Raw genomic sequence first — 24,564 nt, 5'->3', positions numbered from 1 at the left:
ACACTGCTCTAAGGGACGTTCACACCTGCAGGCAGCCTGGTTTCTGGGCGGCTGGAGCATCTCCTAAGGGGAGGTTCCAAGACCCCTGACGACAACTGCATTTGGAGGCCATTTTCTCCCTTTTCCGCGTCCTGAGTTGTCCTCACACAGAGAACCGCCCGCGCTCCCCGATGCAACAAAGGGGTTTCTTCCCAGTCTACTCGCCTGCCCTGTGTGAGGGTGGGCTCCAAACGAGCCCTTGCATGGGGCTTTTGGCCTCATAATTAGATTTTTAACTGGATCTAGCTTTATCCCCTCTGCCAAATTGAATTTTGCTTGTTCACTATCCTGATCTAATCGTACTGTTTTCCCCCTTTCGGACTCAACTCGCTGATTTTGTTTCATCTCACAGAAGAGTCAAATTTCCAGTGGTTTAATTAATCTCACTAGCTGTCTGGCTGCCCCACAGGACCTGCCTCCTCCGCTGTCGGCGGCGGCGTAGACAACAGTTCCTTTTCCATTTCTGCGCTCTGGCCTTGGCGCTCAGCCCCAGGAGTCCCGACCTGCCAGACGGCTCCCCAGCCAGCGTCCTACGCGGGGGCTGGTTTCTTCCCGATGGTTCCCGACGGGCTCAAAGTGCCCGCCACTAGGGTACACGCCACTCCTCCCTCCTCCCCCGCCAACACACACGCTAACACGCCCGCGTGCGCGCGTACACACACACACACACACACAGGCGCGCGCGGGGGTGCAAAGTCTCCCGAAGCCCTCCGGTTGCAGTTTTATTGCAAGATTTCTTTTCAATTGCAAAATCAGGCCAAACAAGAGGAGCGACTCGGATTCTCCAGATCGTCAACCACACTCCCCGCACCCTGCTGGGAACCCGCCCGCACGCCGCCCCACCCACAGACACACACAACTCCCACGCTACCGACCTCAGCCCCAAATTGCCTCGCACTCACTCCCACTGCCCCGAACTTTTTGTTTTTATAATAAATCTAGTTAAGAACCCCCATCCCCCAACCTCCCACCCTCCAACGCTGAAGCGCACACAGGACCGAGCCGGGCGTGGAAGTCCCTTCCCGCGCCGTCGCCGCGAGTCCCGCTGCGTCCCCGGCCCCGGGCGCCCAGAGGCACGTCGCTGCCCCGTGAGCTGCCCGCCCGGAGGCGGCGGCAGAGCCCACAGCGGGGGACGAGTCCTGGTCTCTCGGGTCCTTCTCCTTGCTGCAGCGGCGCTGGAGGGGCCGGGCCGGGGTGGCGTTCAGTACAGCCCCAGGATGGCGGCGCCTACGTCCTTAGAGGGCCGACGCTCCTGCACCAGAAAGTTGATCATGCTCTCTGACTTGATGAGCAGGTTACAGCCCAGGAAGAAAACGCCGAAGACCACGGTGAGCGACAGCACGCAGAGCACGGCGATCTGCGCCACGCGCGACACCCACAGGCTGCGCTCGTCGGGCGCCAGCCCCGCGGGGATCCCGTCGCTGGCAGCCAACGGTGCGCCCCCGGGGCAGCAGCCCAGCCACGTGCCCAGCCCGTGGCTGCGGTTCCCCAAGGCGGCCCCGGCGCTGCCGCCCACGCCTTCCACCTCCCCCAGGCCGCTGTGGTTCAGGAAGGTCGCGTTCATCGCGGCGCGGTGCCCAGGGTCTCGGCGCGCACTCCGCGGCGCACTGGAGCTCGCGGGCGTCCGCGCTCTTGGGGACGTTCCGGGCCGTCCGAGAGACTCGAGCGCGGGAAGAGGAGGAAGGCGGGAGACTGCCCGGGAGCTGGCACTCTCGGGACGCCTACCCCGGGCGCCCGGCGGGAAGCGGCGGTCCAGAGGAGCAACAGGAGGCGCGGGAGCTGCAGCGGGAGAGCGGGGCGCGCGTCGCAGTCGCAGCTGAGTTCCTCGCCCGCCCCGCGCCCCTCCCCTAGCAACCGCCCGGCCCCGCCCCGCCGGCCCCGCGGCGCCCCAGGGGGCGGGAGTCCCGCCGGCAGCGCAGCCTCCCCGGGGTCCCAGGGCCGAGGGGTCCGGAGACTGGGGCCAACCCGCGTCCTCTAGCCGGCGAAGCTCCCGACCCCCTCCCCCGCATCCGCTCTCTGCTCTGGGCTAGAAAATCTCCCAAAGGTGCCCATTCCAGGATTTGGTGCTCTTAGCAGTCCAGTTCTTGCAGAAGTCTGCGGTAAATCTCTGCTCTGCCCTGCATTTGAGTCCTAGTAAACCTTCCTAGCCACCGGAGGGGTGGCTGCTTTGGCCGCTCCACTGGGCGGTGGCCCTGGGTCGCCCGGCCCAGTCCTGCCTCCCAGCTTTTCCTGGGCCAGCGGCTGGCTGTCTGCTCCTTCCCTACACCCCACCTGCAACCTGGCCCTATTCTTTATCTATTTAATTAAAAAATAAATTATTGATTTTCCCCTTTAGTTTTTATGAAAACATGGTGATTGTAGCTAGTTAGAAAATATGGATTAGAAAAATGAAAAAAAAATCTACGACCTCATAATCCTACCACCCAGAGAGTGGATGTTACCACCTTGGAACAAACTCTTCCAGGCCTTTTTCTCTTTGTGCGACTCTCTATTTACATATTAATATTAGAAATGAGGATGCACTGTTCATGCCTAGTGTTTTGTACATGCCGTTTTGTAACCTTTTGTCAGTTAAAAGTGTATCTTTCCAGGCCGGGCGCGGTGGCTCACGCCTGTAATCCTAGCACTCTGGGAGGCCGAGGCGGGCGGATTGCTCGAGGTCAGGAGTTCGAAACCAGCCTGAGCAAGAGCGAGACCCCGTCTCTACTATAAATAGAAAGAAATTAATTGGCCAACTAATATATATATATATATATAAAATTAGCCGGGCATGGTGGCGCATGCCTGTAGTCCCAGCTACTCGGGAGGCTGAGGCAGAAGGATTGCTTGAGCCCAGGAGTTTGAGGTTGCTGTGAGCTAGGCTGACGCCATGGCACTCACTCTAGCCTGTGCAACAAAGTGAGACTCTGTCTCAAAAAAAAAAAAAAAAAAAAAAAAGTGTATCTTTCCCAGTGACAGCCGTCTACATCTGTGGCTCTGAATTCCCTGGAAGGTTTGTTAAAACCCAAATTGCTGGGCCCCACCCAGAGTTTCTGAATCAGTAGGTGCCGGGTGGGGAGAGGGGCCCAGAATGTCCATTTCTAACATGATCTCAAAATACTAAGCTACATCTTTCTTGGTGAAGCGATGGTGTTATTTAACTAAGGTTCCTGGTTTTGGAAACCTAAATAATTTCTTTTTTTTTTTTTGCACCAGAACAATATTACCATAAACAGCATAAAGAGCCTTCTAATGAAGTCTTTGTTCAGAAACTGTGATTTTTATTTAGATTGTATTTTGAAAAATGGACCTGCAGAATCACAGAGTACATCCTACTAAATCGCCTCCAGAAATGCACCAGTTTATGCTCCTGCCCTGTGGGGAGTGGGTGCCACCCTCATCCTAGTTATTGTCATTATTTTAAAAATCTTTGCCTGAGTTTTCGGGTGGGGTTTCTCACCCCTGTGTTAATTTTCATTCTCTGCTGGTTGCAAAAAGTAAGGAAAACACTTAGTCTCTGCCTCCAGCAAGAAGTGGTGGCTGGAGACTTGAATTCAGTGGTGGTAGAGAAGGTGTAGAGAAGGTCACAGAGACGTGACATGGAAAGGCCTGGAACATTGGCATGAGGGGATTCAGGATCCCCCCAGCACATGAGCATCTCGGAGCTCCTGTCCCCTGCTGTGATTTGAATGTGTCCCCCAAAGTTCGTATGTTGGAAACTTGGTGTCCAATGTGGTGGTGTTGGAGGGTGGGGCCTAATGGGAGGTGCTCGGGGAGGGGCACTGCCCTGTCAGTGGATCGATGCCATTGTCTTGGGAGTGGGTTCCTTATGAAAGGGCAAGTTTGGCCCCTTCTTGCTCTCTCCCTCTCTCTCTTGCCTTTCTGCCGCGTGATGCCGTCTGCCACGTCACGATGCAGAAAGAAGGCCCCACCAGGTGCTGGCTGCTCCATCTTGGACTTCCCAGCCCCCAGGACCGTGAGAAATAAATTTCTATCATTTATAAATTACCCGCTTTCAGGTATTCTGTTATAGTGGCACAAAACAGACTAAGACATCATCACACACACACATGTATTCAATATCAGAACACGAATTCATGTGTGTGTCCTGGTGAGCTATAAAAATTCTCATTTCAAAGATGGAATAGACACAGGCAGAGATGTGCGCGCACACACACACGCACGCACGCACGCACGCACCGAGATTGGGAAACAACCTGGCTCATCTTCCTCAGTCCTGGGAAAGCTGGCCTGGCACAAGGGCACTCATTTTCTGTGCAGGAGCGTCCCTGCTCTGACCTCCCCTCAGAGCCAGGATAAAACCGGGAGGCAGCAGGTAGCTGGTCTGAACATTTTGTCTTCTGCTTTGGGCCAGTCGGATTTCTTTAGAGAAATGCCCAGGTGTGTTCTTTGCCCATCCTTCTCCTGAGACCAACCCCTGACCTTTGATGAACCTTGGGCTTGGAGCCCAAGACTTGACTCCATTGGCTGCAGAGTCAGGCTGCCCGCTGCAAAGGGAAGGGGTGGGAGTGAATAAGAGGGCAGGACAGGGGCCTGCCCGCGGCAGCAGGCTCTGCCAGGCGGATTGGATGCCAGGCCTTTGCTTTGCTGAGCATCTACTGCATGCTCCGTGCCTTAAATGCATTACCTCACTGAACGCTCACACCAGCCCTTGGGGTTCAGCCGGACTGTCCCCTTGACACGAGGAAACAGGCTCGCAGTGTTTAAGTGAGTCACTCAAGACCATACAGCAAGTTAAGCATCAGAGGCAGAATTTGAGTGCAGATCTGTCCTGTTCCAAAATTACGCCCTTAATTATTCCTGTCCCCTCCACTTCCATCCTCCCTGAGTTGGTTTCTTTGGATACCTGGGGTGGGAGGGGGGAGAAGAATATGTTATCTTTGACCTGGGAGCAGGAAGGGAGAGAGAGAGAACATGGAAATAAGCAAAGACCGCCCGGATGGCAGTAAATGCAGGTGAAGGCATTTACTCAGAGATTGCTACAGCAAGGCGGTCAGCCATTGTCACTTGTGTTTTGCAGGGACTCACAGGCAGGCAGAGGAGTGGGCAAAAGCTTCATAGTGGAGGGGGGGGTCAGGTCAGCGCTGGCTGAGGCCGCAGGCCCAGGGGTGCTCTAGGTGGGCTGACCAGAAGAACGGCGACCCACATGATTGGTTAGGGGAGCATATTTGGCTTTCTCCAGTTTGTCCTACATTGGAATGGGGACAAAATTAGGGAAGCTGTCAGTTATGATCAACTCCTGGCCATTCGGGGCCGACTGCTACAGGGTTGTTTTTGGCTTCCTGGGCTGTTGCTGCAGGTTTGGGGTCAGAGTTGTGTGTTGATACATGTCCATTGTCCGCTTGCCTATTCGGTCTGTCACTCTCCTTCACATGGACCCCGCCAGCCACCACGCCCTGCCCAGCGCCCAGCAAGTTTGGTTGCAGTTTGATGTGTATTAATTCTTCATTCTTACAATGACGCTAGAAGGCAAGTATTCGTTATTTATCGCTGCATCGCACATAGCCCCGCACTGAGTAGGCCTTTATAATCCCACGCGTTTCTGAGGGCTGGAATCCAGAAGGAGCCAGCTGGGGGCTGTGGCTCTGGGGCTCTCCTGAGGCTGCCGTGGAGGTGTTGGCAGGGCCACAGCATCTGAAGGCCTGACGGGACGCTGCGGCCACTTCCAAGGCGACTCCCTCATGCAGCCTTTGGCAGGACGCCTCAGTTCCTCCTTGGCTATCGGCAGGGGGGCACCTCGGTTCCTTGCCATCGGACCTACCTGTCCACAGGGCTACTTCAATGTCCTCATGACAGCAGCTGCCTCCAAGCCACTGTCAAAGAAGGTGCCAGAAGGTGAGCGACTGGTGGAAGGGAAAGGACGGAAGGTTCTGGAGGTTCTGGAGTCAAACGTGTTACCTGTCATTGTCATTTTTTTTTTTTTTTGAGACAGAGTCTCACTTTGTTGCCCAGGCTAGAGTGAGTGCCATGGCATCAGCCTAGCTCACAGCAACCTCAAACTCCTGGGCTCAGCGATCCTACTGCCTCAGCCTCCCGAGTAGCTGGGACTACAGGCATGTGCCACCATGCCCGGCTAACTTTTTCTATATGTATTAGTTGGCCAATTAATTTCTTTCTATTTATAGTAGAGACAGGGGTCTCGCTCTTGCTCAGGCTGGTTTTGAACTCCTGACTTCAAGTAATCCGCCAGCCTTGGCCTCCCAGAGTGCTAGGATTACAGCCATGAGCCACCATGCCTGGCCTGTCATTGTCATTTAATCTTCACAGCAAGCCTTGTAGAAAGAAATCATTAGCCCCATTTGACAGAGGAGAAAATAGAGGCTCAGAAAGGAGAGGACAGACACATCTTGCCCCAGGTTGCAGAGCACAGCCAGGATTTAAGTCCTCAGCTGTTTTGTCACTAAGGTCAAACTCTACCACATTTGGGGAGGGCAGGGGGTGCTTCCTTGTTAGGGAAAGACCCTCCAGCCCCCGGGGCTTGGGAGGGGTCCCTGGGCCCTGAGGAGGAGCCTGTCAACTGCTGCTTCCGCCTGCTCCAGGGACAGGGAAGCCAGTGCCTCTGGGCCCAGCTGCCACCCCACCCGTAAGTGACTATTTTTACCCTCCACCTCAGGGACAAGTCTGCAACTCCCGGCTCTGGAAGGGCCATCTGGGCAGTCTGGCTGCCCCAGGAAGAGCTACCACCCAGAGGCTTTATGCCCTGCTGTCCCCGCAACTGTCTCCAGATGAACCTTTAGCTCTCTGGCGTGTGTGGCCACCGGAGTCACTCGGAAGCCCCTCCTCCAGATCCTGAGGTTAATTAACCGCCCTCATTAGTGCCACTTGCTGGAGAGACCTAGTGGACCGAAAATGCCTAAATCTGGAGATATTTTAAATGGCTCACATTTTAAACAGGGTTCATAAAGTATTCTTTGCATGAGTCATTTTAATGAAGAGATAAGAATGATTTTATTTGCATATCCAACTGTCCCCCTCTCAGAAAAATGTAAATTGTGTGACAGTGTACTTCCGGGAGGCCCAAGAGCCCTTGAACATCATTTATTTTCTGAAGTGGTTTCAAACAACCCTCCTAGCTCCCTGTTTACACTATTCATTGGTTTGGCAAACTCTTCCTGGAACGGGCAAAGGTCGCCCTCTGCCCATGTGCCCAGTTCTGGTCCAAATGATCTCACATTTCGAACTGGTGGTGGGGAAGTTAATGACATTTTAGTGCATCTGGTACAGAATTAAAATAAGCCCAGATTGCTCCATTCGGCCTTTGCCCCCTACGAGACTTCGGGGTTGGCCCCTGATCGGTTTACCTGCCAGGGAGACAGAGGGAGGCCCCCAGGCAGTCCAGGCCAGGGTGGCTTTAGGAAATGTGTGATGGGGAGGGGTCTCTGGCAGCAGAGAGGGGACAGCGCCTGTGTAGCCACTGCACAGTGAAGAGGTGTCACAGGGGTTGTAGGTTTCGTGGAGCTTCACCCCCCAAGAGAGTACCTGGATTTGGGGACCTGGGATCTATTCCTGCCTCTGCCCCTAATGGGCTGTGTGACTTTGGACACGTCAACCATCCTCTCTGGGCTCCAATTGACACATCCATTAACCAAGGGAGCTTGATCAGAAAAGCCTCAACACAATGTTATTTACAAAATCAGGTAGCGGCCTGATGGGCCACCATCTGCCTTCCTCTGCTCTAGGCTTCCTGTGGGCGGCAGAGAGCATAGGCCCAAGCGCTGTGCCCGATCTGCCCCTAAAGTATTGCCCAGGCCTTGGAGTCCTCATGTTTAAAATGAGGAGGTTGGTCAATATCTGCATTCCCCGAACTGAGCTCTCTGGATCAGTAGTTTTGTGAAGTGACAGGAGAGATGCTGACCTCAACAGGTTCCTTTGCTACAGGACTTCTCAGGACCTTTAGTATATAGGTGTGCATTGGGAATTTCCCAGAGGGGTGCAGGATGCAGCATTTGACAATGGGAAACATTTTTGTGAACACCAACTAATATTCTGTGCCACTATGTACCACTCAGCACAGTTTGGGAAATGCTCTGTGGCCTCTCTAAGCCTCAGTTTCCTTCCCTGCAGAATGGGGATGATGATGGCACCTGCCTCCTAGAATTGTTGGGAAGGTTAAATGAGGTAATGCCTGGAAACGAGCCTGGCACAGTGCCTGGCACAGAGTAAGTGCTCAAGAAATGCTAGGAGCTATTATTTATAATAAGGTGCTTCCTTTCCAGCTCTGACATTCTGTGCTTCCAACTGCAGCATGTAATTAAACGCTAGAGCATCTGGCTTCCCAAGTAGAAAGAACGAGGCTGGAGGAAGGAAAAAGGAAGAGAAAGATCCTTCTGGGTTGCCCATTTGTGCACCAGCCTCACTGCCAGCCGTCACAACAGGGGGACGTAGCAAGATGCCAACTCCTAATGACAGGGCGCGGGTGAGTTGGTGGTTCCCTGTTTAGCTCAGACACTGTGGGGAGTATCTGAGACTGCAGAGAAGTGAGAGGTAAAACCAGGGCTGCCTGTGGTCAACAGTAGAACCTCACAGAGTCCCACACAGGGCAGCTTCCCTTTCCCACTGTCCTGGACACGGTGATCCTGGCCACCTTCCAGCATGTGTGACACGCTGGGGGCACAGTGACAGGGAGAGCTGAGTTGGAAAAGGTAACTAGGACAGGTCAGGCGAGATGGGCAGGAAGGGCAACCCCACAGAGGAACAGCATTTGCAATGGCTCAGAGGAGTGCACGACTCTATTTGCAGGTGACTCTATTTGCAGGAGGCGGTGGGGCAGAGTGTCAGAAGAGGAACCTAAAAAGGTGGCGGGGCACCAGGACACTTAGCACTTTATCCAAGTCAGAGGGGAGGCACACAGTCAGTCTGGCACTTACATTTCCCCAGATAAAAAAGAAAACAACATTTCTTTCAAATTTTTCCATTTATATGAAATATCCATGGAGACGGAACATAGATTGGTGGTTGCCAGGGGCTGGGGAGCAACTGCTTAATAGGTATGAGGTTTCCTTTTGGAGTGATGGAACGTTCTGGAACTAGGCAGAAATGGTGGCTGTACAACATTGTGAATGTACTAATTGCCAATACATTAACCACTTTAAAGTGGTTAATTTCATGTTGTGTGAATTTGATCTCAATTTTTTACAAAGGTAATGATGAAGGTGAACCAAGGCGAGGAGAGAGGCGCTGGGGAGGGGTGGGAGATTCCAGAGACCCCAGGCCTGGGGGCTGGTGCCCAGGTTCTGGCTGTCACTGGGAGGGGACACATGGGGGGGGAATGGTCGGGTGAGGGTGGGGCTGGGGGACTCAGGGCTGAGCACACAGGTCTGGAGAAGAGAAGACTATTCGGTGACACAGAAAGGTGGTCAGTATATATTAAGAAGTGATAAAAATGCAGATTCTCTAATCATGTGTACTATGTGACTCTTTTTGGGTCAATTTCTACACTCACACACGCACACACAGGCTTACTTGTGTGACAACATATGCCAAAATATTGACAGTGGTCGTCCCTGTAGGGTGGGACTATGAGAGATTCTGATTTTTTTTTTCTTTTTGCTTGTCTGTATTTTCTAGATGTTCTACAATGACCATTATATTAATACCTTGTAACAAGTACAGAAAAGGTTAAAGTGCCAAAAGCATCACGGAGGGCTGCTCACTGTCTGACGCCACAGCATGGTTTCTTCCAATCTCGCTGGGACGTCGTGAGCTTACAATGGTGGGAGGAAAACAAAAGGGACAATAAACACTGTACAAAAAAATAAATAAAAATAAAGTGTTTACCCATAGGCAAGACACCTTTTGCCCTGTCAAACCAAACCCGCTGGGCATGCCTGTCCACTAAGACTTGGGGCGTTAGCCAGCCAACGATGTGGGCAACGTGGGGAAATCTCTGTCCTACTATTGAGCGACTTTCAAATGACTGCCTCACATATTTGGGGCACCCACACCCACGCTCAGATGGTTACAAAAATCGAACAGATCCCACCTTCCCCCAAGCCCTCACGACCCGTACCCTCTGGGGCCATTTCCGCTCACCGTAGTACTGTGGCCCAGGACACTGTTCCTGTTCGCATTACTCACACTTACGGACAGGGCCCCGATGTGGGGACACTGCCTATTTCTTAATGCACACGTGATTTTGTCATCCCCCAGCCGCCCATGAGAACCACTAGTGGAGTCTTGATGTTTTTAAACTTCGGGTCACTTGTCAGGACCCTGACTTTGCTTTGCTCGATCAAAAAGTTACATCTTGATTACATTTCCCCAGCCTCCAGTGCTTCGGACCTCCCTTCCTTCCCTCTCGAGTCAGTTTTCCCGGGACGTCCACGACAGGAGATTAATTCGCTGGTGGTCCCGGCTAAGGAAACTCCCCGTCCCATCCTCTGGCACACAACCAAGGCAGCACTGCGCGTCAGCCAGGGGGGGCTCTCCAATCCTGGAAGAGATCGATTCTTCCTTCCCTCACCCCTTAATCGATCCCTTACTCAGAGGCACTTTAGCAGCCCAGGGAGCCAAATGGCATGGCACCAAATTCCAGGGAAGAGGACTTCACACCACTGGTGAATCAGCTCCTGTCCTGTTAGCCAAAATTGAGGTCGCCACCCAACTCCCTCCGGAGCGGGAGATACACTGGGTGTGCGGTGCCTGTTTGAGTCAATGATACTTGGAGGTTTCCATTCTTCTTAACCCAACTCGATCCTACCTAACAACGCAGCTTCTGACTTGATCCTTGGGCCCCAGTTCCTGCCTTGGTCACCCGTCCAGTGTGAAGATGAGGGCCCTGGCTTGCTCCGTCCTGTGACTGGAGTTCTTTCCTGCCCCACTCGGTGGCTGGACCCTGCCACCTGCTGGTCCTCCCCTCCACCCATGCCACCTGCCCACCCAGCAGGATTTTGTGGCACTGGGCTTGCCTCCTGCCAGGGTGGAGGCCAGGCCCTGCAGCCTGCCTCCCGGCCCCTCCCCCTCGTCCCCAGACCCTTGGCTGCTGCCTGGGCCTGCCAGCCTGGCTGCTCCCCGGACATCTGCAGCAGGACCGATGCCTACGGCAGCTGCCCCAGCGGAGCGGTCCAGGAGCAGCCGGTTCCTGCCGTACAGAAACTCCACTCATTTACTCCGAACGGCGGCCCTGGTACCTCAAACACAGGCAGCCACCGAGGACGTCAGACCAGCATGTGGAACTGCTCACATGGAATTTTCGGGAGTTTGCTTTAAGGATATGCCTGTAGCTTGGTTTGTATGTGCAAGCCTGCATGAGTCCCCACACCTCCTGGTCCTGGGCTGTGTCATCTGCACGTGACAGAGCTGACCTGGATGCTGTTGAAGATTCTGCCGGCTCCGCCCTCCTGCGAAGAGAGAAAAGGGCTTTGCTACTCATGGGCTGCTGCCTGATTTAGGGCCTGAAAACAACCACTTTTTATTCGTTTATTATGATTCCGTGGGTTGACTGGGGCCAGCCCGCCAGTTCTTCTGCTGGCGACAGTTCCTTTAGCCCCTCCGACCTCTGTCTTCTCGTGGAGGTGGGGATGGTCCTGTATACCCGGAAGTGATGAGATACTACCCCAGATAACTGGATAGTTGATGAGGGCAAGTTTCCCTTTATAGAATAACCCAGCTAATAAGTGAAGACAGAACGGCAGAGTTCGAATACCACTGTTCTAACCCCCGGTGCATTAGCGGGTCCAGGCATTGGACATCAGCAGATGCTAATGTCACAAAAAGGAAGATGCTAGACATTATGTACTTCCTGTGGAAACACACAGTACCTATTATGAACGACTTTTGCCAAAAACTCTTAATCTGATCAGGCTTCTACATTCAACTATCAATTTACAGGAAACTCAGAAGACAGAGAAATGTGTTAAACTGTATCATGGGTTTGTAATCAAGATCCAGATTCTGGATAATCTGCAGGATACATGATGTGGCTCATTCAATAATAAACTGCAAGAGAAAAGAGAAAGATCAAAGAGGAACCTATGGATTAAAAGATGCTTAAGAGACATCAACTAATCACAATGTGCGCATCTTATTGGGATCTTGATTTAATCAAACTGTTAGAAAATGCTTTTTGACATAAAGCAATTGAAAATGTGAACACTGAATATGTGATGAAATTAAAGAATAAATGTTTTTAGAAAGAGAGAGAGAATGTATGACCATCGCTGATAAGGAAGAACCCCGCAACGAGGCCCATCATTAGAGAAGGCTGCAGAGTATGGGGCAAACAGACAGTGCTGGGAGTGCTCACCCAACTCAGCCATCACCTCCCCACGTGTGTGGCCTTGGCCGAGTCCCTTCCCTTGCCCGGATCTGAGTTTTTGCATCTGTGAATTGATGGCGGAACTCAGAGGGCCTGTGAGGCCTGTTTAGCTCTGGCCTCCTTTGGCTACATCCTCATTCTTGCTGGGTGCCTGCATCAGCCCCACCACGTGTTCACAAGAGCATGAAACAGGTGGAAGAGTCGTGATGGGTGCAAGCCCAGAGCTGCTGTCTTCCGCAGAACCCAGAACTGAAGGGGCCACATCCCCGAGGCACTTTGCCTGGAGGATCAAACTGTATGATCTCAGCCAAGGGAGAAGAGAGAAACTGCTGGGGGACTTCACCCCCACACACACCAAGGCTGAGTCACCTGCTCGCAAAACGCCTTGACCTTGTTCCGATACCTGGGGATTTCTGGGGAGTCTCCCAGGCCAGCATCCTGATCTGGTCACCTGCTCAGGACTCCAGTTGAGTTGTGCGGCTTGTGACAGACTCCTGTGAGTGCAGAAGAACAATGTCACTGGGTCGCTCCATGTCACCAGCCCCCCAATTACCTGTTGCTGGCCTCTGCCCACCTGCCCTTCAAATACCATCACTGTAAGAGTATCAGCCTGCGCACGATACCTCACACATTGTATTAATAACTGCTCTACATAAAGGGGTGAGGGGTGGGGAGGGGAACCCTCCTTCTGGCCCAGCACAGGTGCTTAACATTCTCTTGAAGCACGACAAGCTTTCCCCAGAAGGTTAAACTAAAAACCCACCATCTGCTACCACCACCAACCTGCTTCATGCTTGAACGAAGTAATAGGGAAAGACAGCTCCATCTGAAGTGGGTAGCTAAGCCCACATGTTGGTGTCAAACCTAGATTCAAATCCTCGCACTGCCTCCCACCAGCACTGTGACTTTGTGCAAATTGCTTAACCTCTCTGCAGCTTGTTTAGCAAGAGTGCTTTGAAGATGAGCTGATTCGCTGCACGCAGCGTTCGGCGTCGTGCTGCACACACTCAATATGTGTCAGCTGCTGCTTTTATCGGGAGGCTTCCATTGCAGCACCCCATGGGGGCTCCACCATCATCTCCCTCCCACCCCCCATTAAACTTTCTCTCCCTTCTCTCTCTCTTATAAAAATGACCTTTCAGTGTCTCCTTTTCTCAGTGACACGCTAACCTGGTTAACCAAGCCTGTGATGTTGCAGTGTCTGATAATGGAACCTTGCCCCCCTGCTTTACAACTGTGGATTTCAGGCGAGGTGGGAGGCCTTCCAAAGGCACCCCGAGAATCACAGCTCTTTGGTGCCATCTCTAACTCCTCCATAGCAGCCCTGCGACACCAGACCCAGAGCTGTGGCTGCCGTCTCAATGGAGTCAGGACACCCTTTTAAAGAGATCTGGGGGCGCAGGGAGGTCCAACAAGATGGAATCGGGAGCCAGAGAGACCACAGCTAGAACTCCAGCTGTAACTGAGTGTAATGGGGGTATTAAGTCCCATTCCCAGGCTAGGGAGCACAGAACAGGGAAGTCTAAGTATTCAAGCCCTGCAACCCCCACTTCCTGGACATGGGTCACTTCTGCCCTCTAGTGGCCACTGCATAAATTGCATGGCACGCGGGCCTGAAGAAGGGGAGATGGGCGTTTTCCCTTCCGCATCCACCTGATGCTGCTGTTCTCAACCCGGCCCCGCCCATAACTCCCTTTTCACCCATATCTTTGTGTCATGATAGTAATTTTTTTTTTTTTTTTTTGGAGACAGAGTCTCGCTTTGTTGCCCAGGTTAGAGTGATTGCCGTGGCGTCAGCCTAGCTCACGGCAACCTCAAACTCCTGGGCTCAGGCAATCCTCCTGCCTCAGCCTTCCTAGTAGCTGGAACTACAGGCATGCACCACCATGCCCGGCTAATTTATTTCTATATATATTAGTTGGCCAGTTAATTTCTTTCTATTTATAGTAGAGACGGGGTCTCGGTCTTGCTCAGGCTGGTTTCGAACTCCTGACCTTGAGCAATCCGCCCGCCTCGGCCTCCCAGAGCGCTAGGATTACAGGCGTGAGCCACCGCGCCTAGTAACTTTAAAATATTTTAAGCAGCTTTATTAATGTCGTGGCATATAATAAACTGCACATATATAGGGTACAATTTGATAACTTTAGACATGTGTATACACCTGAAATCATGATCACAATCAAGACAGTGAACATTTCCATGACCCCCAAAGTTTCCTTGTGTCCCTTGGTGATCCCTCCTGCTCCTTCCTACTTCCCTATCCCCAAGCAACTAATGATCTTTTTTCTGTCATTAGAGATCAGTTTACATTTTCTAGCGTTTGCTACAAATGGAATCATACATGTACTCTTTTGTCTGGCTGTCTTTTACTCAACACAATTATTTTGAAACTTATCCATGTTGCTCTGTGTGCCAGTAGTTTTTTTTTTTTTTTTTTTTTTTTTTGAGACAGGATCACACTCTGTCACCTGGGCTAGAGTGCAGTGTCATCATCATACCTCATTGCAACCTTAAACTCCCGGGCTCAAGCAATCAAGGGCTCAAGTGATCCTGCCTCAGCCTCCTGAGTAGTGGGGACTACAGGCCTGTGCCATCAGGCCAGGCTAATTTTCTTTGTAGAGATGGGGTCTCCCTATGTTGTCCTGGCTGGTCTCCTGGCCTTGAGTGATCCTCCTGCCTCAGCCTCCCAAGGTGCTGGGATTACATGAGTTAGCCACTGCTCCTGGCCAAATCCTCTAAGATTTTTTTTAAGCTGCAGAGAGACCAAATTTCTAGCACATGGTCCTGGGCTATGGAAACCTCTCCTCCTGCCCGGGGCTCTCACTCTACAGAGATGAATTTTTTTCTGAGGCACCTGTAGATTTTTGACCACAAAAGTTTACCCCACAAAGTGGTACCCCAGAATGCCCTCCTGCCAGGGTTTTGCCTCCCCCCAAGCCCCTGCTGGCCTCCTATCCCAGGGTCCCCCCCATCCAGAGGTGGGGGGACAGGCAGTGCTGCCCGCTTAGAAGCCCCTCACACTTTCTTGCTGTCCAATCCTGCCATCTTCTTTCAGAGGAGGAGTGGATATCAGTGACAAAACTTTATCTTTCACCTCCGTGTTGCTGCGGTTGGTGGAAATATCTCCCAGACTTCCTTGGTGACTAATGATGTTGAAATGTTGTGGCCTCCATGGAGAGGTGACAGGTTGTCAGGCCACCATTCCACAGATGGTTAACCCAGTGCAGACTGTAACAGGCAGGTCTCCTTTGGTTGCAAGTGACAGAAACCCAACCCAAACTGGTTTATCCAAGTAGGGACGTTTATTGGGTCTCAGAATAGCATGAAGGTGAAGGTTGTGTTTGGGTCCCAGAAAGGCCTGGAATCCTTTCCAGACTTAGCCCCTCAGATGAGCTGCACCTGCTTGATTTAAAACTGCCGGCCTCTGGCCCTATACCCACCCGCTTTCTGTGAGGAGCTGAGCCTCTCCACGGCGTTCTGCTTCAAAATGTACCAACGAGGGCACAGGCATTCCCTGTTGCCCGCGGACAGGGCCTGAGACTGGCAGCCCCCACTAAAACCCCACGAGAAAAGGAGTTCCCCTGAAAGTGGTGCTGTTCCCAGAAAGGAAGGGAGGTGGGCAGGCCGAACACCCAGCTCTCTCTGCCCTTTCCCGCCCAGCTGCCTTCCTTACGGCTGTCACCTGTCCGCCTGCCATTTCCGCCCGAAGCCTGGCCGATTGGTGTGGTTAAAACCAACGTACTTCCAGGAGACAGATGACGTCACAGAACTGGGGTTCCAGAAGGCTGGGGAGGCCAAGCACTCCCACCCTCTTTAGAACATGGAGAGCTGTCAGTGGGGCGGGGCTGGAGCATAGTTGGTGAGGAAGAGGAGGTTCCTACCCCAAACATTGTTCTACAGTTCCTCACAGAAAGCCCTGGGCCGGCTGGGACCTGGCTCAGAGAGGGAAGGGAGAGAGGTAAGCTTCAGAGGCGGGTGCGAACACACCCGAGGGAACCTCAAGAGAGGGCTTACTGGGCAGGCAGGGGCTCCCTGCTTCCTGAGGCTCGGAGACAGCTATCTCTGAGGGAACCCACTGAGTCAGAGTGGGGTGGCTGGTTTGTCTGAAATTCTGTCTTAACCGGGCATCTTATAATTTCATTTGCTAAATCTGGTGACTCTGGGTGAGAAGGGGAGAAGCAAAAGAATGGCCCCAGCTCTGGCTGGTGTGGAGTGAGTCTTAGAAGACAGAATAGGAGAGATAAGAGGAAACAAGCCCATCTGAGTAGCCACTGTCCAGAAGCTGCCTGACACTTGCAGGCAGTGGATGGAGGACCCCAAATCTTTGCCCTCAGCAACATGCACCAGGTTGAAAGGGAAAGATGGACACCCCCTCAATGGCAGAAATAGCCTTGTCTTTATTTTCATGACATTTACCATTTTGAAGAGCACAGGCCAGTTACTGTGTGGATTTTCCCTCAGTTTGGCTTTGTCTGATGTTTTCCTGGGATTAGACACAGGCCGTGCATCTGGGGACAGAACAGTACATAAGTGATGCTGTGTCCTTCTCGGGATGTCGCAGCTGGAGGCACATAATGCCCCTCTGTTACTCATGGGTGATGTTAATTTTGATTGCAAGGTCAAAATACTATCTGCTTTCTCCACTCTATAGTTACTGGTTTTGGTTTTTTTTTTTTCCATGCAACTAAAGCACAATAAGTAGAGAGACCCTGTAAGACGGTAGATGTTTCCAGGCCTTTATCAGGCGGCCCACCGCCTCAGAGTTAGCACTGATGATTCTTGCTCACACCAATCTATAATGGTCGCAAAGTGGTGATGTTTTTCCAATTTCATGACTGCCTCCACCTTTCTCAGTCAGCATCTTACTGTCAGGAGGAGCTCTCTGCTTCACCCCCATATGTATCTATTTGTCTATTTATTATATCATAGACTCATGGATTCTTATCACATTCAATGCATAATCTGTTATTATCATTTATTTTGGTGATCTAAGGGTCCCAGATTACCTTGCAACCCATTTTGCATGGGCTTCTTAAATATGACACCCAAAACACAAGCAACAAAAGAAAAAAAATAGATAAACTGGACATCGGTTTATCTGATGCTCCAAATTAAAAATTTTGGGGCTTTCAAAAAACACTATCAAGAAAGTGAAAGGCAACCCAGAGAAAGGGATGAAATATCTGCAAATCGTATACCTGATGATACACGATTTGGGTCTAGTATTGAGAATATATAAAGAACTCTTAACAACTCAACAATGAAAAAGACATATAACTCACTATAAAAATATGGAAAGGTTCTTAAAAGACATTTTTCCAAACATATAAAAATAGCCTAACATATGAAAAGATGCTCAACGTCATTAGCCATCGCACCAAAACCACAATGTGATATCAGTTCACACCCACTGGGACAGCTTTGATCAATAAGACAGATGATAGCAAATGTTGGTGAGGATATAGAGAAACTGGAGCCTTCATACACTGTTGACAGGAATGCAAAATGGAGAAGCCACTTTGGAAGTCTGGCAGTCCTCAAAAGTTTAAACAGAGTGACCACTTGATGTAGTGACTCTACTCCCAAGAAATGAAAACATATATCCACAAAAAAAACTTGCCTATTAATGTTCATAGCAGCATTATCCATAATAGCCAAAAAGTAAAAACAACCCAAATGTCCATCAACTTATGTATGTATAAACAAATTGTATATCCATATAACGAAATATTATTCAACTATAGAAAGGAATGAAATATCATGCTACAGCATGGATGGACCTTGAAGACATTATGATAAGTTAAAGAAGCCAGACACAGAAGACTGTATTTTGTGTAATTCTGTGTATATGAATCGGCCAGAGTAGGAAAATCCATAGAGACAGAGAGCAGAGTAGTGGTTGCCCAGGGCTGAGGAAGAGGGAGGGAAATGAGTGCTGATGGGTTTGGTTTGGATTGACGAAAATGTTCTAAAATCAAGTGAGGCGGTAGTTGCACAACTCAGCAAATATACTAAAAACTATTGAATTGTACACTTTAACTGAATTAATTGTATGGTGTGTGAATTATATGTCAATAAATATTATATGTCAATAAAGCTGTTACAAAAAAATATTGTTCCCTATTTGACCACCCCATCCCCTTTTGAGTTGGCTCTTTTGTCTATTTGACAAGCCCCAATCCATATTTTGAGTACTTTCTTACTTTCTGGTACAACAAGAGAATCCAGATTTATCTTATAACCCGTTCCTGCTCCAGCCTGGGAATCAGCCTATTGTCCTGGTCCCCTTTGGTGGGGAATGTGAAACCAAGATCTGGACATTATTTCATTTAATTATTGCAACAACCCTATTAGGTAGGAATTAACATATCTTTGTTTTACAAATGAGGCTCAGAAAGGTTAAGTATGTTCCACAAGGTCACATAGCAGCCCAGCATTTAAAAGCAGGTAGTGTCAATCCAGAGCCCCTGCTGTTACACACACACACACACACACATACACACACACAGTGTGAAAGTGAAGCTTATTTCTGCGGCCAGCTCACCAGGAATTGCACAAGGCAGAGTATGCCTTTGGCGAAAATCGTGTGTCATGGGTCTGCAGATGCGGGGTTGGGGGAAGATTAGCACCCAGTGTCCTGGTCCTCCTTCTGAAAGCATATGCTCACACACACACACACACAAATGCTGGTGAAGCTCAGTCTTCATTCATCTCCTTTGCCAACCTCACTCCCCACCCCAGGACCTCACTGCTGCCCGTAGCTGGGTGTACATTAAAAGCCAACCTATAAATGAAATGAGATTGGCCTTGGTTTCTAACTGTTGAAGCTGGGAAATGGGTACATGGAGATTCATGATACTATTCTCTTTTCTTTTGTAAATGTTAAGTTTTCTGTGATAAAAAAAAATGTATAAAATAATAAATGAGAGAAAAGAGACTTGAAACAGCCAGGTAGCCAGCAGTGAGTGAGCGAGGCCATTTAATCGCTCTCTCCAGATTCCTCTGGCTTTTGGAGAAGACCAGCAGAAAGTCTGTGAGGCCCTAAAACTATAGGCCCTCAACCACACCTTCTCCCCTCCAAGGATGACGAGGGAGCTACTCATCCCTTTGGTCAGCTGCCTCCTTGTCGTAAACGAGGCCAGCCTCATCCATCGCTGTGACTTGGCCAGGGTGCTGTACCAGCAAGACTTGAATGGGTTTGAGGGCTACTTCCTGAGTGACTGTAAGTGCCATCAGCCCCTCTCCTGCCATTTGGCCTCCTCTCCTAGTCATGCCCTAAGTGGCCAGCTTCTTTCTTTCCCATTCGTCTTTCAAAGCCAAGTTAAAAAAGCCCCCACCTCCAAGAAGCCTTTCCCAACACTTCATATTCATTCACAATTATTAACTGAGCACTTATTGTGTACCAAGAACTGCTTTAGGCCATGGGGACATGGGGGATAAACAAGCTCCCTTCCCTCATAGTGTCCACATTCTAGGGGAAGAGGGCAGCAATAAAAAAACACACAGTTATAGACAGTACTGCCTGGCTGTGATAAATGCTATGAAGAAGAATAAAGCAGAGGGAGTGACAGCAGACACTGTTTTAGATAGGGAAGTGACATTGGGCAGCGCTGAATGAAATGAACAACCTGGTCACCCAAATGTCTGGGGGAAGAACATTCTAGGCAGAGGGAACAGCCAGTACAAAGGCTTCATCCTCCTGCAGGGAAGGATTATCCCACTTTTACCCACAATTTGTGCACACCTGTCTTGCAACACTTTCTCCTTTTATCTTGCTTTGTGGCTTTTTAAAGGTACTTATCTTTATTCTTGTAATATAGGCCCTTGAAGGCAGCATCTGTGCTTGACCCAGCCGAATGTCCCTCACTGGGCTTTGCACAGTTCCTGGCACACAGTAGGTGCTCAGTGAGTGCAGAAAGCATGGATGGATGGAAGGCTGGATGAGTGGTTGTACCGAGGAATGGGTGGATGAATCGAGGGATGAGAAGGGAAGCCAATGGGCATTTCCAGTCCTCTGGCTCCATCTAGCCTCTCGGGCCTTGTTCCTTTTGTCCGATCCCTCCTGTCCCTTTCTCCTCCACTTCCCTTCTCACTTGGCTTGCTTCCCTCTAAATTCTGACCACCTTCTCTCCATTCTAAGGGCTGTGCCTGGCTTTTATAGAAAGCAACTTCAACATATCAAAGGTAAATGAAAATGCAGATGGCAGCTTTGACTATGGCCTCTTCCAGATCAACAGCCACTACTGGTGCAACGATTACAAGAGTCACTCGGAAAACCTTTGCCATGTGGACTGTCAAGGTCTGGCCGGGGCCCCAGGGTGGGAGAGGTGAGAGAGGAGACCAGGCTCTGCTTACAGGACTTCTCTTTCCACCCGTAGCCTGGGAATGTCCCCCAAGAGATGGTCCAAAGAATTAGGAATCCCTTTAGTGAGCCGATGGTTGGACTAGTGGCCCTAACACCCATGCAGTTAGGAGATTCTGTAGAGTCCTTGAATAGGATCCAGAAAGGCTCTGTACAGCCAGTGGTAGTAGAACAGCTACAGCAAAGTTCCACTGAGAGGATATTATATACTAAGCACTTTACATGCACAGCTCACTTCACCCAACCTTCCACGCTATTTATGATCCCCACTTTACAGATGAGCAAACTGAGGCCCATGAAGAGAACCAGCACTGAAGGCCAAACCGGTGGCCTCAAAGGCTCAGCTCTAATGACTCAGTGGTACCATCTTCGGTTAAGAGTCTGAGCAAAGGTCAAGTGCAAACTCTCCACCTTAACACTGATCCAGGAGGCTTGATAGGACCCACGACTCTGTCCCTCACCTCCTTCTTCACACTCTCACTAACGTCCCTGGGCTCCTTGCTTGAAGAGTCCCTCTAGTTAGGCAGGACTTTACCGCTGCCTATGTGCTGTCTATTTTGGCATTTCCTCTTCCTAGAACCCCACCCCCACGCCAAACTGTGGGTGAACCACCGTCTACCCTGGCTAGGAAGAATAGTAATGAACAGGCCCAAATCTCAGTCCTCCTGCCCCCTCCTACCTCCACCCCTGCCCACCCCCAACCTCCAGCAGCCATTGCAGAGATGTCTAAATGGGCCCTGGGAGGGAGGCCTTGCCTGGACTGGAAGTACTCAGCCGCTAGGTGGCACAGGGCTGTTCAGGGAGGGCCAGTGTCTGCCTCAGTCTTTGGGACTGTCCTCTGTTGCCCTCACGGGTTTTCTTTTTCTCCCTTTCAGATCTGCTGAACCCCAACCTTCTCTCAGGCATTAACTGCGCAAAAATGATTGTGTCCAGATCCGGGGGGATGAACAAATGGTAAGGAGGACACGGTGGGACTCTGCCAGTTAGCTGGCAGAGCCCCAGGAAGGAGGATGTGGCAGAGAAAGGGGCAGTAGGCAAGGACTCATGGGCACACCTTTGCCACATCTGAAAAAATCTGGGATGGTGGACAGGCTTGGTGGAGGCTTCTAGCTCAGGTGGCGCTCTGAGCTAGAAGACCTGAGATCTGGTTCTTTCTCTGGTAGTGTATTAAACAAAACTCTTTTGGTTGCAGTAACAGAAAACAACTTGAGCTGGCTGGGGGAAATTTATTCTGGGAGGACAAGGTGTCTTCCTGAGCCCACTCAAGGGGTGCAGCTGGCCTCAGGAAGGAATGAAATCAGGGCTGGAAACTGTCAGCAAGCTTTCCCTGGCAGGCTTTGGCTCCTTTTGGTGCATTCGCCTCACCACTCTGCAGACTAGCTTTCTCTGATCCCAGTCCACAAGACACACTATGTGCGCCCCATGTTTGTGTGCCAAAGTCCTAAACAACTGTAGGGACTGAACACGCTCAGTGCCCACCCAAGTTCCTGGGACGGAGAATCTGATTCAGCTTAGGCCACGTGTTCCCCCTTGGTCCAATCAGCTGTTGATACAGCAGGCAGTAAGGAACGCAATCACGGCTAAGGCAGGAGCGCTCTAGCCAGGATAGGCAATTTTTTCTATTAAAAGCATGACATTCATCGGCTGGGCAGACGCCCCCAAAGCTATCAGCTCACTAACGGGGGACATTTGGATGTCACTTACCTTCTCTGAGCTACAAACTAGATATACAAATAACATAAATGGTTGCCTGTACAGGAGATATTTTGAGGATGGAGGGAATTAAATGCTTTGCATACTCAAAACACTGTACAAGAGGGACATTGATGATTATTAGAGCTGAGCCTTTCTGGAGAGTAAATGGTTACACTTGGTTTTTATTGTTGTTGTTTTGTTTTGTTTTTTAATAGCTTTCAGCCCTGTAAAAACAGTGCTATCTCCCCATTCAGAGGGAGATGAGGATTTGAAAATGTGGAAGTGTACTGATCAGAGAAGAGGGAAAATACCAGGGATGAGGGATATTTACTGGGAGAATCAGAGGAGCCAGTGAAGGACAGACCAGAGGGCTAGTAACGAAGGGGATTCTGGGTGTTGCTCTGCATGGAAAACTCAACAAGAACTGGGTCGTGTGTGTGGAGACGCCACTAAGTGGGAAGCAAGAACCATGTCTTTTTTCTCCACAGGGTAGAATGGAGGTTGCACTGCGCAGGCCGGCCACTCTCCTACTGGTTGACAGGATGCCACCTGTAATGAAACAGGGTGCAGGCCCGCTGTAGAGTCATTCCAGGACTCCTGTCCTCACTTGGAGGTTCTTTGTTTCTTCTTCCTCTTGCCTCCGCTTCATATTTTCTTCCCTTCCCATTTCCAAGTAAAACTGATCAGAGCCCTGGGAATAAATGGTTTCCTTGGGCTTCCTCCTTGTTCGCATCCAGGCCCGGTCCCATGGTTCCTGTCTGTCATTTGCAAAACCAAGAGAACCACAATAAAGAAATGTATAGTTTTTGAATTATTAAAGCAGTGCCTATGCAAAGAATAGGCTAATTTATTCATTATTAATTCCATGTATATTTGAGTACCTAATACAATAGAAGTGTGCTGGTTACTAGAAGGAAGATAAAACATAACTATTGCTCTTGAGGTTCTTGGGGGTGAGGGTCTGGTATTGAGGTGGAGAAAGGAGTGGTGGAATGGAGAAATGGTGAAAGGTGCTAATGATTTTGGGGTGGTTTGGGAGGATGGGCTATTAATAGAATCTAGATGACTAAAAAAGTATTCTCTGGATAGGATCCAGTTTGCTTGGAGGGTGCTGGTGTAAAGTAGAACTACTTAAAGACAAGGCAAAGGCAGCAGAGGGACAGTTGGAAGAATGTCCTGTACATAGCCACCATCAGTAATGTCTGGCCAAACTGGGGTGTTATTCTGGCCACTCATTCCTCTGAGTGTTAACTGCTTCAGCTATAAGATGAGAGATTTAACTATTCAGTAGTTCCCAGACTTCAGGATTTCACAAGCCAGTAAAATGTCAAAAAAATTAAACCTGAGATTTCCAACCTTTAATTTTAATGCCCAAGTAAGTGTATTAAAACAACTATTCCCTATTTATCAGCATCTTTTCATAAATCACATTTTTTGTGTGTCAGAATTGTAGGGAGGTCATGCTTGTAGAAGAATGAAATGGAATAGATTTTATTTTATGAAATAAAAGAATCCTGATTATATTGTCCTTTTCTCATTTAGCTGAGGACACGTGAAAATTTCATCACAGACAAGCACAGGTCTGAGGACTATTATTTTTATAAAAACCACAGGAGACTTGTTTTGCAGGGTTTCTTCTGGTTCTGACATTGTAGTTTAAAGAGTGTTAGGACTCTTTCGCTCTCAGTAAGTAGCCGATTATGACGCCAAGAACACCCCTTCTCAGGCACCATCAGCTCCAATGTTGGTGCCCTATTTGGACCCATTGTGTGATTTTTGTCCCCAAATTTCTCTCTCCTTCTTTCTCTGCCCACCCCAACCTCCCACGCCATCTGAAACACACATACGCAATTTATCAGAATCGCGCAGGACAACCAGGGAGTTCTTTTTAAGGATGCGACTGTTAATGGCTTAGTGAGTTATACTTTGATTTGCGTATTTTAAATTGAAAACACTCACGTCAAGGCAAAGCATCTTTAGCGGTTATTTCCTACAAGATCAGCAGGTAATGTTAACTACCTAGTACCCTAGTCTCCTCCAGGGGTAAAGATGAAGCCGACTGCTATGAAGATGTCTCTACCCTTTGATCCTGAAAGCCCATCCTAAGACTCTTCCCTAAAAACACCCTTGAGTAGAAGCACAACTCTGAGATTAGAGCGGTGTGGCTGGAGGGAGCGAATCGACTCTGAAACCCGCCTGGGGTGGGCGGGGC

At 50.1% G+C, this 24,564-nt stretch overlaps 2 protein-coding genes and 1 long non-coding RNA gene across 4 annotated transcripts; 1 reads left to right on the top strand and 2 right to left on the bottom strand.

The window, feature by feature from the left end:
• Positions 1 to 889: 889 nt before the first annotated feature.
• Positions 890 to 1,829, bottom strand: RPRML (reprimo like). The gene has a single exon (XM_075993965.1). It carries the CDS (start codon positions 1,601 to 1,603, stop codon positions 1,241 to 1,243), a length of 363 nt encoding a protein of 120 aa, XP_075850080.1. The 5' UTR covers positions 1,604 to 1,829; the 3' UTR covers positions 890 to 1,240.
• A 9,310-nt stretch (positions 1,830 to 11,139) lies between these two features.
• Positions 11,140 to 16,035, bottom strand: LOC105883605 (uncharacterized). The gene is made up of 3 exons (XR_012912979.1): positions 15,969 to 16,035; positions 12,699 to 12,789; positions 11,140 to 11,378 (listed from the first exon to the last, which is right to left on the bottom strand). It is a non-coding gene; the product is annotated as an uncharacterized LOC105883605 (long non-coding RNA).
• Positions 16,036 to 16,101: 66 nt separating this feature from the next.
• LYZL6 (lysozyme like 6) lies at positions 16,102 to 23,175 on the top strand. 2 transcript variants are annotated; one of them, XM_012786849.2, is made up of 5 exons: positions 16,102 to 16,253; positions 19,378 to 19,517; positions 20,436 to 20,594; positions 21,533 to 21,611; positions 22,841 to 23,175. In XM_012786849.2, exons 2-5 carry the CDS (start codon positions 19,379 to 19,381, stop codon positions 22,905 to 22,907), a joined length of 444 nt encoding a protein of 147 aa, XP_012642303.1. In that variant the 5' UTR covers positions 16,102 to 16,253; position 19,378; the 3' UTR covers positions 22,908 to 23,175. The 2 variants fall into 2 exon arrangements, with proteins under 2 accessions (XP_012642303.1, XP_012642302.1); XM_012786848.2 differs by having other exon boundaries at positions 19,292 to 19,517.
• Positions 23,176 to 24,564: the final 1,389 nt, after the last annotated feature.

This window comes from Microcebus murinus, chromosome 18 (genome assembly GCF_040939455.1).
Source record: "Microcebus murinus isolate Inina chromosome 18, M.murinus_Inina_mat1.0, whole genome shotgun sequence".
Lineage (NCBI taxonomy): Eukaryota > Metazoa > Chordata > Mammalia > Primates > Cheirogaleidae > Microcebus > Microcebus murinus.
The sequence above is the reverse complement of the archived record's forward strand: the minus strand, read 5'-3'. Positions and strand labels throughout refer to the sequence as shown.